General features: G+C 35.5%; 1 protein-coding gene across 3 annotated transcripts in view; it reads right to left on the bottom strand.

Moving 5' to 3' along the window:
• The window catches only part of LOC107080713 (interleukin-6 receptor subunit beta-like), a 15,916-nt gene continuing 468 nt past the window's right edge, over positions 1-15,448 (bottom strand). The window contains exons 1-16 of one of the 3 annotated variants that reach the window (XM_015368920.1): positions 13,809-13,946; positions 12,641-12,913; positions 12,421-12,556; positions 12,165-12,334; positions 11,953-12,062; positions 10,243-10,272; positions 9,891-10,038; positions 8,260-8,342; positions 7,949-8,165; positions 7,685-7,852; positions 7,151-7,252; positions 5,453-5,593; positions 5,229-5,369; positions 3,466-3,550; positions 2,792-2,873; positions 1-1,637 (exon numbers count right to left, since the gene is read on the bottom strand). In XM_015368920.1, the coding sequence (XP_015224406.1) occupies positions 1,236-1,637; positions 2,792-2,873; positions 3,466-3,550; positions 5,229-5,369; positions 5,453-5,593; positions 7,151-7,252; positions 7,685-7,852; positions 7,949-8,165; positions 8,260-8,342; positions 9,891-10,038; positions 10,243-10,272; positions 11,953-12,062; positions 12,165-12,334; positions 12,421-12,556; positions 12,641-12,913; positions 13,809-13,884 (2,364 nt within the window). In that variant the 5' untranslated portion in view covers positions 13,885-13,946 and the 3' untranslated portion in view covers positions 1-1,235. Of the gene's footprint in view, positions 1,638-2,791; positions 2,874-3,465; positions 3,551-5,228; positions 5,370-5,452; positions 5,594-7,150; positions 7,253-7,684; positions 7,853-7,948; positions 8,166-8,259; positions 8,343-9,890; positions 10,039-10,242; positions 10,273-11,952; positions 12,063-12,164; positions 12,335-12,420; positions 12,557-12,640; positions 12,914-13,808; positions 13,947-15,448 lie in introns of those variants that run through there. The other 2 variants (XM_015368928.1, XM_015368934.1) reach the window with 2 other exon arrangements.

The following is a 15,448-nucleotide window of genomic DNA, read 5'->3' as shown; positions in this document are numbered from 1 at the left end:
TAATGTGTATTATATTTTGTTACATTAGACAACATGTATGTATTACATACAGATCAAAACCACTTTTACATTTGAAAGCTCTTTTCCTACACATTTCTTTGTTACAAAATACATTTAATTGTACTGGCTTATTCTTATGCAAAAAAACAAACAATGATAACAATAAAGAAACAGCACAAAGTGTACAAAGCTGCAAAACTCAGGATTCCTGTAAAAAAAATGACTTAAGACATTCAATACTCCCTGATCTTTTAGTAACATAAAAAAAGAAATCTCTTCAGCATTTTGCAATAACCTGGTTATGCAAATGAGTCATCTTAAGCTAATGTGTCATTTTACTACCTTTGGATTTAATGTCAGCATTCTTCTCTGGAGTTCATATCTGACATTATTCACAGTTAATCTGATTAACCTGACATAAAGTTCAATTTTCCTGCATTTGGTTTATCATTCATTTTAGTGCTCAAAAGAATCCAAATGTCAACAGGTATAAACCACAACAAGGGTACAAAAACATTTCAGTACATAAAGTAATAATAGTTAACAATCATACGAGACAACATAGGCATTACAAAACAAGGACATTTATGCAAAAAAGATAAGATAAGATGGCAAGAGCTGCAAATAAGATGCTAGCAACACTGAAACAACAGAATAGGAATTTCTTGAAGGTTTATTTGGGGAAATCTGTGAAGCTACCACTAGAGGGCAGTGAATGAGAAGTTCTCCCAATCTCATAGATCTAAATAGTCTAATATTCTTAAATAGATGTGGAATAGTGGAGGACTTTTATTAAAATAGATAAAATACTTGGAATTAAATCAAGAGATGTATTTATGTTTGGGTGCTAATGCATGCACACAGATTATGGCAGCTTTTTTGTTCTGTTTTTATTATTTCCTTGAATTGTTTTAATATTACAAAAGCTGGCATTTTTAAAGAGGTATATGCATTTTTAAGACACACTATATTCTAAAAATACAATCTTATCAACATACTCTTTGCTGTTTAAAATACAGTGTATGATACATATTGTAACAGTGAGTGATAGTGGTGATACCAACACCTATGCAGCTAAAGAACCATGTTCTGAGAACTTAATTTTCATCAACAGGGCAAACAGTTTTAAGTTGTACTATAGGAAATACGGTACATGAACAATCTTTCCTGTCACCCAAGGTATCTGTGCTGAATGACTCATCTTGACTCAAATTTTTCTTCTGTTTCCAAAACACTCACCTAACATCACTTTGTTCAAACATGTTCAAGCTGACATATAATTGCTTTGATGTTGTCTTTTCTTGATTTTTGCCCATGTCACTCTTAGATGGTTTTTCAGCACCTAAGAAAGGTTCCACTGAGTCCTGACTACGATACGGGCTGCTCTGTGAGAAAGAACATACCGTTGATGCTTCAGGGGAAGGTAGGAGCTGAGTTTCTGAGTTTTCATAGAACCACTCAGCATGTTCACTTTCTGGCATAGAATTAGTCGATGAGTTGCAGATCATTGGTTTGCCATTCCAGGGTTTTTCACCAATACAAACTGGAGTAAAAGCTTTCCCAGCCTCTCTCTGAGTTTTATCCATGATGACTTGGTTTTCAATTTGATCTGTGACTGGCCGGAAGAACCCCTCCGTCTGAAGTAGACATTAAAGCACAGGGAAAAACAACATCAGGTCTTATCCAGACACTAAATTTGACCAATATGCAGCCTCTAATGATGCACTTAACATGCAAAACATTCATATTTACCCTGATTGAATTTATCCTGGAAATGTCCAATTTTTTTTTTTTTTTGCAATCAATTATCTTTTTGTTTTTTCAGTCAATAAAACTGTAGAAAACCTCCAGAAATCCAGGGTTTCTTGCAAAATATCCTGACTAGTTCATAGAGTTCGTAATTATAAGATACCGCAGATAATTTCATATTAAGATTAAATAATACCTACTGAGGAGAAAAATCAATCATTTGACAATAATTTCCACCATTTGGACCTTCTTAGAGCACAAGTGCACTGCTCTAACCACTAGTCCAACACTTCCTGTCTATTAGCAAAATATATAATTAAATATTTAACTTTAAGTATTAGTACAAATATAGCAATGTTTTTGTTTCCTTCTTTTAAAGACAACAGACATTTTCCTGTGCTTTCAGACATGTTGCTTTTTTTTCTTCTAGATTCTAATCAATCTCAACACAAAGGTGCAGTTTATGGTACAAACTGACTCATGAAAGAGCTCAGTCACGGTAGGTCTTTATAAATCAACTCCTTTGAAGTTTAATTTTTCCTTTTAGGACCTGCAGCATGTGAAAATGTTTTCACAAACGTGTCAGTTTGAGGTTTAAAGACAGGTTTAAGATCTATGCGTACATAATAATAAGGTTGAGTGTGGAAAGGCTGGGTAATACAAGCACCCATCTGTTTTTGTGGGAAACCTTGGCCCCTCTGACGCAAACTGGAATTTGTTAGGAAGACCTTTTTAGGCTCGATATCAAACCCTTAATTTACAACCACATTTCAGTGATGACATTTATGGGCTGGAGCACTGAGTGACTGAAAATAAACAAAAATAAACAATCAACCATGTTAGTTTGTTGTTGATGGACAAGATCTCATTTGGAAAAATCCTTTAGAATCTTTACAGCTTGATTATCATGTAACCATAAACACTAACTAAATAATTCAAAACATTTGCTGTCAACAAAGGATACCAGTAATGTTTTATGAATTCATACATATTCATTTGTACATCTGCTATGGGGCTGTGACAAAATTTATATTGACCTTACCTTTTGATGACCATGTGATACCCATTTCCCCACAGAACTGAGACGAGGATTTGGCACAGGCATCTCCTTAAATTTCTTCCATCTAAAAATAAAATGAACAATCATTAATTTTTTGTAATGACTCTTTATAAAAGGAAACATGGTTGATTGTCCTTTAAGACCTTTAATTTCAGTCACTCAGTGCTCCAGCCCATTAATGTCACAACTGAATTGGGGTCGTAAATTAAGGGTTTGATATTGAGCAAGAAAATCTGCAAAAAGAATTTTAGCTTGTGTCGGAGTGGCTAAGGGTGACAGAGGTGTTGGATGCAGGAGTTTGCCCTGCAACCGGAAGGTTGTCGGTTCAAGCTCTGCTTTTCACTGTTGTTGTGTCCTTGGGCAAGACACCTGCATTGCCTACTGATGGGAGGAGGGACCAGTCGCGCCAGTGTACAGAAGCCTCACCTCTGTCAGTGAGCCCCAGGGCAGCTGTGGCTACAATGTAGCTTGCCACCATCAGTGTGTGAGTGTGTGAATGACTGAATGTAGTATAAACCACTTTGGTCAAGTCCTCTGAGTTAAAAAAGCACTATATAAACACAGGCTATTTTAAAGGAACACTTTTTACTGATTATACAAAACTGATTTTTGTAAGTTACAATAAATTATCAGAAACATTAAAGAACGAAACTTACTGAATGGCACAGGTTAGCCCAAGACACAGTACAAGAAAGAAACAAATGCCTCCGTAGACGGTAACAGTTGTAACAATCTTGGAATCTGTAAACAATAACAGGCATGTTTTGTATCAGGGGGAAAAACATTTACAAGAAATTACAAAACAGGCTTGAATCAGTGGCAATCAGACATGCTTTCAGTTTTATTTTGAAACATTTCAATACTTTTTCTAGAATTCATATTAGATGATGAGACGCCGGGAAATCACAATCCTTCCCCTTGTTTTAGTGATGCTTTTCTTTTTTAACAATATAGTTTTGTTTCTCCTATCCGTCCAAAATCTGAATATTTTGGTAGTAAAAGGTGTTTCCTTTTTATTCCAGATGCCAGTGTACGGCTGAATCTTTGCCAGAGCTCCTGGCTCTTCTGGGCTGTACCATACGTCCGTAGTTTTAGTTGGTTTCGCTTATGCCGGAATCTGAGCTGTCCTTGCTGCACTGGATCACATAAAAAAACTCCACTCAGCTTTGGTTTGGTTCTTCTGTTTTCTTTGGGATATTTTTGTCTGAGTGTGTTGTTGGGTTTGAAATTCCCTGGTATGTTGTGTTTAGAGAAAATCCTTGAGAAACTCTTGACACGTATGGAATTGCAATGTTTTTGCCACTCTGTTTTCTCTTCTGTGTTAGACGGCATGTTTTTCTTCCTCTAGTGTTCCTTCTAGGAAATCACTTGAACATGCGGTTACCCAAGCTGGGTGTTTATTAAACCAAACCAACAACAGGAAGAACAACACAGCATCTAACACTAGGAGGAAAAACAGTTAAACTTTTATAGAAAAAAATCCAGATCATTAATGAAAAAGTGGATCCTTCTCCAAACCACTGTTTTACTACTATATAAATGCACCACTGTATTCTATCTTTAACAATGTTCTGTTATAATTCTTAGGTTTTGCTCAAAATACTTAATACCAGTAATTTTATGATTGAAAATGCGAAACTGAATAAATTTATTCATATACATTTACGTTAATTAAAGCCTTAGGCCAACTTTTCCTTAAATGTCAAAAGGCAGTGAGCTATTGGAAAGGAATACATTATAAAGAACAAACTATTTCAGGAATGGTTTCTGCTGATTAATCGCAATGGATGGAGAGACAATAATATGAGCAAACAGAGGAAATTAAAACTGTATTTTGTTTAGTGGAAAACACATTAAAATAAAAGCCAAAAGAGAAAATAAAAATGAACTGCAAGACTATCTTTCAAGTGTAGCATCATCTGTACCCATCGTATCTGCCATGACATGCAAAGACAGGAAGGATGAAGGTGAACTATTACTACTGATATAACTGTGTGATTAATGTCTTGTCAATCTCTGTCAAATTGCTGGTATGCACATTTCCCTTCAAGGCTTTCAGGAAGGAGCCACAGGCAGCACACAGTGTCATCTTATCACCTAAATAATACACAACTTTAGGTGTTATATCTTAATCTATTCATTACCTTTTTAAACCAATTTCAACTCTAAAAGTACAGACTGAGTCATTCAGATCCACTTTTTTATGACCATATTATGGGTTAACAAGCAGAGGGTGTTGATGTTACAGCTCTGTCTTCTGACTTGGCCAAAAAAGGTTTCTGCAACTCTTAAAAAAGGTTCTTTAACAAAAATGGCCCCCGTTAAACACTTCAACTTTTTAATCTTTCCAAAAGAAATAGTTGTATTACCTTAAGGCTTAGTATTATTTCTCTTGAACAGCCTCTGAGATTATACTCACCAAATCTATTTGTTGTAAAAATATTACTTTTGCTCATTGTTGTCCCATTATAGCCTATGGCTTCAACAAAGACAGCGTACTGGGTGTTTGGTTTTAGGTCCTTCAACCAGACTCCAACTGCACTGCCATCCAACGTGACATCTACAGGAAAGACATTCTGTTATTGTTGTAACTTTAGTATGAAAAAACTGTGCAAACCTTAAGCATTGATGAGGTGAACTTACTGAGATAGGGTCGTCCCTGTGATTCACAAAAGACCACGTAGGTATCGACATGGCTGCATGGATCCTGTGACTTTGTGCTCCACTTTACATATGCACTTTTATCTAGAGTGTCCACAACTTCAACAGCAATGATCTCTGGAACTGTAGGAGTCATTTGATTACACAACTGGAGTGGTGACAAACATTTTTGTTGAGAAGTTTACATGCACAATGGTTGCACCTAACTTTTCCGGCCTTTAATGTTACGAAAAACGTTCCTTTGCACAAGCTGAGAAGATGCAAGGTATCAATGCTCAAACTCAACAACTTCTTTGGCAATTGTTCTAGACTGTTGTTTTTTCCTTTTTTTCATTTAAAGGTACGCTTTAGATTGCCCACAATGAAAAGCTAAATGCAATCTGTATGTTTAGGTTCAACTGAGTCAAAGATAGAGCTATCTATCTAGAAAATTTGTTGGGTGGAGTCATGCTAATGTAAGACTTTCAAACCTAAGTGAAGTGCACTCATTTTCTAACAAGATGGTGGCTGCATCATGCTGAGTGTGTCATGATCTTGGCGCTGATGGCTTGCGTAATTACTCTTTTCATTCACCTGTCTAACTCTGCCCGGTTTCTCATCACTGCTCATCTGATCCACCTGCTCCTGCCTCTATCTAAGGCACTTGCATCCAGTTATCAGGGCCTAATGATCTCTTTCACTCGAGCCAGAGGTGAGAGGATTATTAGCATACCTTAGTGTTTCCAAATTCCTGCTCCTGACCTGTTCTGCCTCTAAACCCCTAAGCCAGCCTTTTCCCATCTGAACGTTTTCTCTGACCTGGCCTCAGAATCCTGATTGTTCTCCAATTTCTGGGGCTGCAGCCTCTGGGACAACTGAAACTAGGTTAGTGACTAACGCATTCATATCATCCTCCATCAGATTATCACTTACCTGTCACTGTCACTAACCTGTGTTTTCTATTACAGATATGTCTATGATAGACGCCCTAGGTACTAGAGTTCAGTTTTTTTTTTTATATACTTAACGCTTTTCTAATGTCTGTCTGTCTTGCCCCGAAGACTGGGACCTCTGTTCTGAGTCTTGACAGAGTGTTTGTTTCACTGGCAGCAGTATGTTGTGCAACTTGCTCATTAAGAGATGACAGAGGGTGATCTCTAATTTCTGTAACTTCACCTTAGGTCAACCCAAAGAGATTTTAAACTTTGACTCAACTGATCTTTCTAACAAGAAACAAACACAAATTAAACTGGTTTCTTCTAGAAAGTCTACTATACAAAAAAAAAAGAAAAGATTTGATATTGAAGACAAATGAATCAAAATCAAGTCTTGCTTTTCTAGTTGGAAAATATGGTGAAATCTGAAAGCTAGAATTTACCATACCTTCTTAATGACCATAAAACAATCTGATTTCCTTACAACTTCCAAACTGATACTTTTAAGTGGGTGTATGTAAATATTCGTGCTTGAATGCATCATTTAGACCATTATAAAAAAAATCCACAATCAATTGTTTTTCTGTTGGTTAGTTTAAAAAGTAATTTTATTTTTATATTGTGTGGTCATTACAACTTATATCTCTCATTTAGGCCAAAATAAATGCAAGTCACTCTGATGAGGAGAGCATGTAAACTTCTCAGTGGAACAGATTACGACTATAATCTTGTATATTAGTAAAAAAATAAATAAATCAGTGTTTACCTCTCACACTGGAGCAGATCAAATTGGCTTGCATGCCTCGGCCTGTGCTGTCATTAAAGAGAGGCGTAACTGTGATATTGTATGGCTTTGAAGGTAGCAGGTCTACAAAAATAAGAAAAAAACATTAACACTTAAGTGACAAATAACAGATGCAACAGGTTTAAGCTATTCTATGTGACATTTCAATCCTGCTCACCCCACTAAGGCAGAGAAAACTAAAATTAAGTGAGATAAAACCAGAGGTCAAACCCAAAGCAGAAATAATATGAAAACAACAGCTTTATGACATCAGCCATATTGATACAAGATTTTCTTAACATCAATATGTGTTGTACAGTGGGTAACATAAGACATAACATAATTGTTAGAAAAAACCTCGAAGTAATCGAATCTTCAAAGGAAATGCATTATAGAGCAGCTTTTAACATGAAATTCCACTAATGAGTCCATTACTCTCTTTATTCCATCAATAAATCATAACTAATGTGATTAATGACTCGCCCATTCTCCATTTAACACATCACTCTAACCTACCAAACAGAGTTGCATTTGTATATGCGCTCTCCTTCCAGTAGTACTGAACTCCATCGTAGGTCCAGTCTATCATGTAACTACTGGCTGGATTCTCTGACTTGTCCCAGCTGACCTGAATAACACCATCTTGGCTTTTTGCTTGGATATTGCCAACTTGCGAAAGGCCCACTGATGAGGTAAAGAGTGAATTGACAAATGATTAAGGAAATGTTACAAACATTGTTGTTACTCATTTAAAATTTCAAATGTAACAGTAAAACTCACTCTCTCCAACAGCTGGGACATACACCGAGCTCTCGGAAAGCACTACATCATTACTGGAAATTGTGAGATATATTCTGTGTTCGAGTTTGTCAACATCAACATCACAAGAGGAGCTGCCACACGTGGTCTGTGTGTAATTTCCAGTGGTTGTCGTGTTGTTGTAGGAAATCACTTTGATTGTGTAGTTCAACACCTCTTTGCATGTTGGGGGAATAGCCTGAGTCAGAGGGAAGCATGTAGTTAATTAGCAATCCAGGAGTTATGGCTTGAATTCTTGAAATTGGACAATAGAATTTGTACTTTTTCTTTACCTTCCACATGAGATGAACTTTTCTTTCTCCATGTTTACCCTGTTCAACCACCTTCCTCCAGAGTTGCGGCCTGATGTGAGCCTCTACAACAGGTGAAAAAAATAAATCTAAATTTGATCACACAGCAACAAACAGTCAAACACACAAACACTCTCTGTTTTGGATTTAGTCTGTTGAAAGAGAAAGAGACTTGAATTGAATCCAAAACCATCTTGATGCCATAGCAACAGCTGTAAAGAGACTGTAAACATCCCCTAGATCACTGTTAGGAGTTGGCTTTCCAAGAAGCTGTTGTGGAATGCAAACGTGGAATGCAAATCCCTCTTTCAAAATGTTTAATCCAAGCACATTGTGGAAAAAAAACAACTATCTGGGTATGACCAAAACTGTTAACTGTCGATATATAAGAAGACTTGTTGACTTTCCAACCCTTTGTTGCACCAATAAAATGAATTTTCAGCTTTGTAGGATTGGCTTCACAAGTGACGCATTTCTGCAGTCAAGTCTGAACCTGTGACAAATTAGTGCAGAATAATGTGGGCATGGGAGACAAACACATGAGTTATTAATATACTGTACCTGGCAGAAGGTTATTTATAATTCACAATATATACCAACAGAGTTGAACGAATGGTGCATAACTGTGAAATGAAAGGAAACCTTATACTTTGTTCATTATCCTTTACTGCAACAGCTACAAGTTTATGTGGGTGTATCTCTACCAACTTTGCACTCCTAAAGATGGACGGATGAATTCACAAAGCAGTGCAATCTTCTCCATTTTCTGCAACATTTTTTCTTCCCTTATTTCCTTTACTGCTGCCCTGGATTCAAGGAATGTCATTGGCTCCTGCTGTAATCTAAATTAATGCATGCATGAAGCTATTTTAAAAGCAGATCAGCTTTTGTATCCTAATTATTGGAAATACACATGAACTTAAGTTTGCATCTTTAACTACCCCCTCATTCTTCTTTGTAAAACAGCTCAAATTCAGTTAGATTGGATCTAGTGCATCTTGAAACAGCAATTAACAGGAACTAACAGAAATTCCCAGTTGGAGTGAGGTCTAGGAGTGGATTAGGCAGGATTATTCTTTGGTCAAAAACACACCTACAACAACAGGTGACTAAAGCTCAATGAAAAATATATATTTAATTTGCTTTTGGGATTAATAGAGTATTTGTAATGGAACTTAATTTCTTAGCAACAGGACAACAACTTTCGTCTTGTCACTCTTAATACAATAATAGTCTGAAATAGTTAAGAATAAGTAAAGAAAGCCTTCAGTAAGATTTTATTTCAGGGAATGATAGAGGTGCACAAAAGTGTGGCTCCATATATTTTGTTAATGGCAACTACTTCTTAATGCAATATTCCTTTTTTCAATCTTCAGTAATAGCAGTTTTCTATATTTCTCCCTTTACAGTACGTTTCTGTAACTGCAATAAAAGACTGATTAATTTCAAAGCTATTTTACATATCTGTACCATGAATAAATCTGGATGATGTGGGATCTAAAAGTATGAAATAACTTACTCAAATTGTTTCATTTGCTTACCATTACCATAGATATTACCATACAAGATATTGATCTTTACTGAAGTTAACTTAATCTACATATTTCTCTTACTGTTAAGTTTAGTCAGGACAGTTCTTTCGTGGCTCCAGTCACTCCAAGTGGCGTTCTCTTTTGCACATCGGACTAAAATGCTATAATTATTGCAGGACTCCATCTCTTTGATGATGGCACTGGATTTCAATTCTTTAATGCTCAAATACTGCAACATAAAAAAAGTAAATTAGTGAGAACAATCTTAGGAGCCTACAGCTGCAACAAATATTAGATGTATATTAATAAACTCTGTATTCATTTGACAACAAACACAACAACCTGAGATCATCTTTAAAAGCTTAAAGATTGCACATAAAACCCTAGATGCAGAATTTTTATAGACATACTAAAAATACTAAACATTTCTTACCTTTGAAGCTTGAGCATTAGATTCTGAAGTCTGGAACAAACAACAAACGGTCTAAATCAGCCAAAACATAAACTTTTATAAAGAATTTTTTCAATTAAAACTAAATTAATTCCATAAACTTATTTTTATATTATAAATGATAAATATGGACAAAAAACCCTGTTCAACATAAAAGAGATGGCTTTTGAAGTAGATATGCTGGTTCTAAGGGAAAAGTAATTACAGTTTATCGATTTTTCTGCAGTTTGGCAAGGTTTCATGAATCATTTGCTTTGGGTTAACTCTCTTAAAACAAAAATTTTATTACCAAAACACTTGACACCTACTGTATGTAGAAGCCAAATAATAACGCATTTCTATTTGGTTACACCTGTCAAAACCAGGGATGGTGGTCTTAAGACCAGTCTTGGATCTTTATGCCCTGGTCTAAGGATTGTTTTGTCAGGACTCCACAAATCGAGGCCAGCTTGACACTGTAGTTTTGTGAATAAATAAAATAAAAAAATATATATAATAATAATAAAAATAATAATGTATGAAACATAACTGTGTTTGATCGTCTGCTGCAGATGCACATCATGCAGAATGTGAATTAAACCATCAGTGGTCAGAACACCGCTGCATACCACCATGTCAGACTAAATGCAATTTTGATCCTGCTCATGATGACCATGAGACCATGAAAACCACGACATTTGGTTCTTTGATTATTGCCACTTTTGATCCATAACTTTAAAACAGTGAACACTGACTTGCAGTTTTGCTTTTACTGAAAAAAACACCTGCTTTCCCACAACCAAACATATCTATCTATCTATCTATCTATCTATATATATATATATATATATATATAAATTGATGATAGAAAAATTTTTAGTCTTATTTTTATTTAAAGTGCGGCAAATATCACAGATTTTATTTATCATTCATATTGGCAACAGCTACTTCTTTCAGGGTATAGAATACTTTTTGACAGACCCATTGAAATGAACTGTTATTTTTAAATATTACAAAGATTTATAACTTTTACTGTTTTCTGAAATTTTTCATACAATTCTTGTACAACGTAAACAGAAAAAAAAAAGTTTAGAGAATCTAGTGTATCTATGCATGGCTGCATTTATTAGTGTTGATGTTAGTTTATTATTTATGACAAATGTTACTTTAATAGAAAGTAGAACATTTGGTTTATTATTTAACCATTGTTGCATTATTTATTTTGCATTTTGCTGGGTTTTTTCGACATATTTTGGTAACACCCTTATATTACTAACAGCAACTTGGCCAATTGTTCTCACCACATTATTACCCCAGTGTTAAAAGTAGTTAAGAAAAAAAAAAAACCTTCAAAAACATAAATGTACTTTAAATGTCCTCAGAGGTAAAAAAAAAAAAAAAAAAAAAATCTATTTTTGTAACTTATCCTAAATATGTTTATTTTTGTTTGCCTATGTGGCCTCCAATCAACTGAAGACCTGCTATAATATCTAGGCATTGATGAATTTAGGCTTTTAGTGCAAAAAAAAAAATCTAAAATATAATACTACAGCCCTTATCAAGATATAACGCCGAACATTGAATATAGTTTTTAATTATTAAAAAAAAAAAAACTTTCCTCATAGGTCTTTCTTTACGAAAAAGTATTTCTTCTAAGTATATTTTTCATATCACTGTATTGAAATGTTTGCTTTCCTTTCCCAGTTGTCCTACCTTGTAGTATTTAACTTCGCATATCCGATTACCGAGTACTGTATTCCATTCAACCAACAAATGATCTGACGAGGGCATCGTCACTATCCCTGTCGGAGGATGGATTTTAACTGAGGAAACATTCAAAAATCATTGAAACATCAATAAAGCACAAAAACCTACTTAGGATATGAAGATGTATATTTTTGTAAAGTTTTATTTATGTTACTTACCTATGTTTTCGGTTATAAATGTGTAGTTTTCCGAGTCCACCTCCCAAGCAGCGGTTTTTGCGCTGACATTAATTGTTAGTTCACGCTCGAAGAACAAGGTGGAGACTCTGCCATCTTCGATTGTGCATTTTGCTACTTGTGAGTTGCATTTTTCTTTCAAGGGACTAATGCTAAAAGAATTACATGTTTGAAAAATCAATAATGTAACATTTCAAACATAGTCATACATTTAAAATGAAGAGAATGCAAAGCTTACTTTACTGTGTAGTTTATTGTTTGTGAAGATTTCATCTCATGCTCCCATGTACACGTGAAGCGTTCTGGCGTACCATCCATTTCACTCAAAAAGCTACTATAATAATCAAAGAGGCATGATATGTTTTTAGGCTTTGCTGTAAGGAGGAGAAGAAAGGGAAAGGTAGTAATCTCACTGCAGGGGTGACACCATATTAATCAAGTGGAGGATTTTATCTTACAATATGTTCTAACGGTGACACCACCTAAGATCTGATCCATAAATGAAGTGTGGCACTGCACCGTTGCTTGTGATTGATTGAAGTTTCTCAGCGATAAGACAGTATGGGTTGAATTAAGAGTTTTTGACAGGCTGTCACTGATTTTCTCATTGTTCAGTGTCCAGAAGATATTGCCATTATTTAAACATGATGTTTGACACACCAACTCAACACTGGAGCCCACTTCTACACGCAGATCTTTAGGGAAAACATTGCAGCTCTTCTCCTGCTGGCCTGTGCGAAATGAAAACATTTGGAAAAGTTTACTCATTGTGATGTTCCCATGAAGTCTTACTGTGTATGCAGTATGCATCACTATTGAAAACCGTTTTTTTGTTGTTGGGTTTTTTTTTTTGTTTTTTTCCATGTTTCCTTTTATTTCTTCTGCTTATTTTCTGCCATGATATTTTTAACCCACACCAAATACCTGATGCTGGTTTTACTCCTGGGCTCTGAATTTGAATTTTTATGTTAAGGCATGTGCTGTAGAAATACAATTCACATTTAGCCTTTTTTGCTTTGAAAACTATTGGTCAGAAACTCAATAAAATACAGTTATATTTAACACTGCAATATATAAAAATATGAACTAATCCAATTGATGCAAAGACCTTTACACATATGTTGATGGTTTGTTCTACTTCTAATGCTGGATCAACATCAACACCAAAACTGACCCTGTTAAATTGATTCTCTGCAATAATTTAAGAAATTAACAATAAACACTTTATCTCGAAAAATTGATGGAGTCTTGGTTGATAATTTCCTTTACAGCTGCTGTTGTTTATAGGCTTTCTCCACATCTAGCACCAAAAACTCAGATTTAAATATGAGCCTGTCTTTCACTTTCATTTGCAGTCTTAAGACAGCTCTTGGTGCTTGGTTCCTGGGAAACATAACCCCTAAGGAATTTACCCAGTAATATCCAGAAGGTCTTTTTCTCTGGAATTGCATGAAATCGACAAATCCATTCAGGGTAGAAGCAAATAAGATCCAATCCACAACCTATTAAAAAAAAATCTATAAAAAAAATCTATTCTATTAAATTCTATTCTATCTATTAAAAAAAAAAAAAAAAAAAATTAAGGTCAGAATGTTTCATTAGAACCAAAAATAAGTGTTCACTTACTGACAGCAGTCCCATAAACAATGGCGCAACGACACAACAATAGGCCCTTAAGAAACAGTATCTGGGTGGGCCCCATAAAGGTTCAGGATATGGCGACAGTTCCATAAATCGACCAAGAAGATACCCCCTCAGCTGCCGCAGACAACCGACCTGGAACGTCCCCCATACATACACACCCCCCGCTCTCTCTTGTTGTGCCTGTGCAATCGCAGTAGTTGTAATCCGCATATGATGCACAAATTATTGTACTGTCTGCACGCTCTCACTCGCATTAACAAAACACCACCTCACATAGTTAGGAGTTTCATAGCCCCCCTCCTCACCCACGCTCTCTCCATTCATCTCCTGGTCACAATCTTCATTCACTGTAGTAGCAACGTCCTTCTCTCCTTCTTTGGTTCTTTGAAAGAACATTTTCATTTTGGGAAGTTTTTTCCGTTCTTCCAGCAGCTCTTCTTTTCTTTTTCTTTTCTGGATTCCGCTTAAGTACCTCATTTTGGTATCCATTGTCGCTAACATATTGTATGTAACGGTTATGGTTTTAATCTACGGTCTGGATTACCCATAATTCCAAGTCGTAGTGTAAAAAATAAAATACTCAAATACATCATTCTTTTAAGATCTTTGTTGCGGTTTTAAACATATTATATGAGTGTATTTTTTACCAACCGTCTTATGAACTATATACAGTTATTAACATAGTAATTCAAAGTAGGGTCTGCTTTGCTATTGGTGTCGTGTTTAAACGGCCCACCATCATGTTAAAATCTGGCATGTGTTGCGGTATAAATACAGTCCGGTGTGGCAGGTTACTTCAGTATCAGGTGGGTTTTATAGGGATTTTTCGCACCATTGCATCAGCGAAGAAATTTCCTAGTCTACAAATGCATAGGGGGCCTACCAGATGTCAATGATCCATGAAGTAGAAAACAGAGAAGAATAAGTTCTGTTCTGGTTGCAGCAAACTGATTCAAACCATCCTATTCCCACTGTGATGGCAGTATAATGTGGACAAACTTTTCTTAAGCTAGGAAACAGAAACTATTTAGAGATGTTAGAAGGATAGAAGAATGGAGCTAATTACAGGGGGATGTGGGCAGAAATCTAGACAATACTAACATGAGAGAAGAGAACACTTCCAACCCTTCAGCACGACAATGAACACACACCCAGAACTACAATCTAACAGATTAAAAAAAATCCTTTCAGTTGTGTTTTCTATGTAACCTGACTGAGTCTGTGATACTTTGATAAGATAAAATGTCGGAATTAGGCAGTGTTTTCATAGACACCACTAAAACGTTTCAGCTCCAAAACAGTGAAAGGTGGGGTCTGCCAATAATAATAAAAAAAAGTCTGTGGGTGTGGGGTTTAAACAATTATTAAACAACATTTATTCTCTATTAAAAACATTTCCTAAACACCAATTATCTTTTCCCTACTCTTCAATTATGCACTGCTTTTTGGAAGTCTACAACATACTGTAAGATCCCACTATAGCTTCAGGATGTAAAAAGACAAAACCTGTATGAGTAGAAAGAAACACTTTTGCAAAATATATGAGAATATAGAGCAGCTAAGATAGATAGATAGATAGATAGATAGATAGATAGATAGATAGATAGATAGATAGATAGATA

Source organism: Cyprinodon variegatus, unplaced genomic scaffold (genome assembly GCF_000732505.1).
Source record: "Cyprinodon variegatus isolate N-32 unplaced genomic scaffold, C_variegatus-1.0 Scaffold37, whole genome shotgun sequence".
In the NCBI taxonomy this organism is placed as follows: domain Eukaryota; kingdom Metazoa; phylum Chordata; class Actinopteri; order Cyprinodontiformes; family Cyprinodontidae; genus Cyprinodon; species Cyprinodon variegatus.
This window is presented reverse-complemented; position numbering and strand designations above follow the sequence as displayed.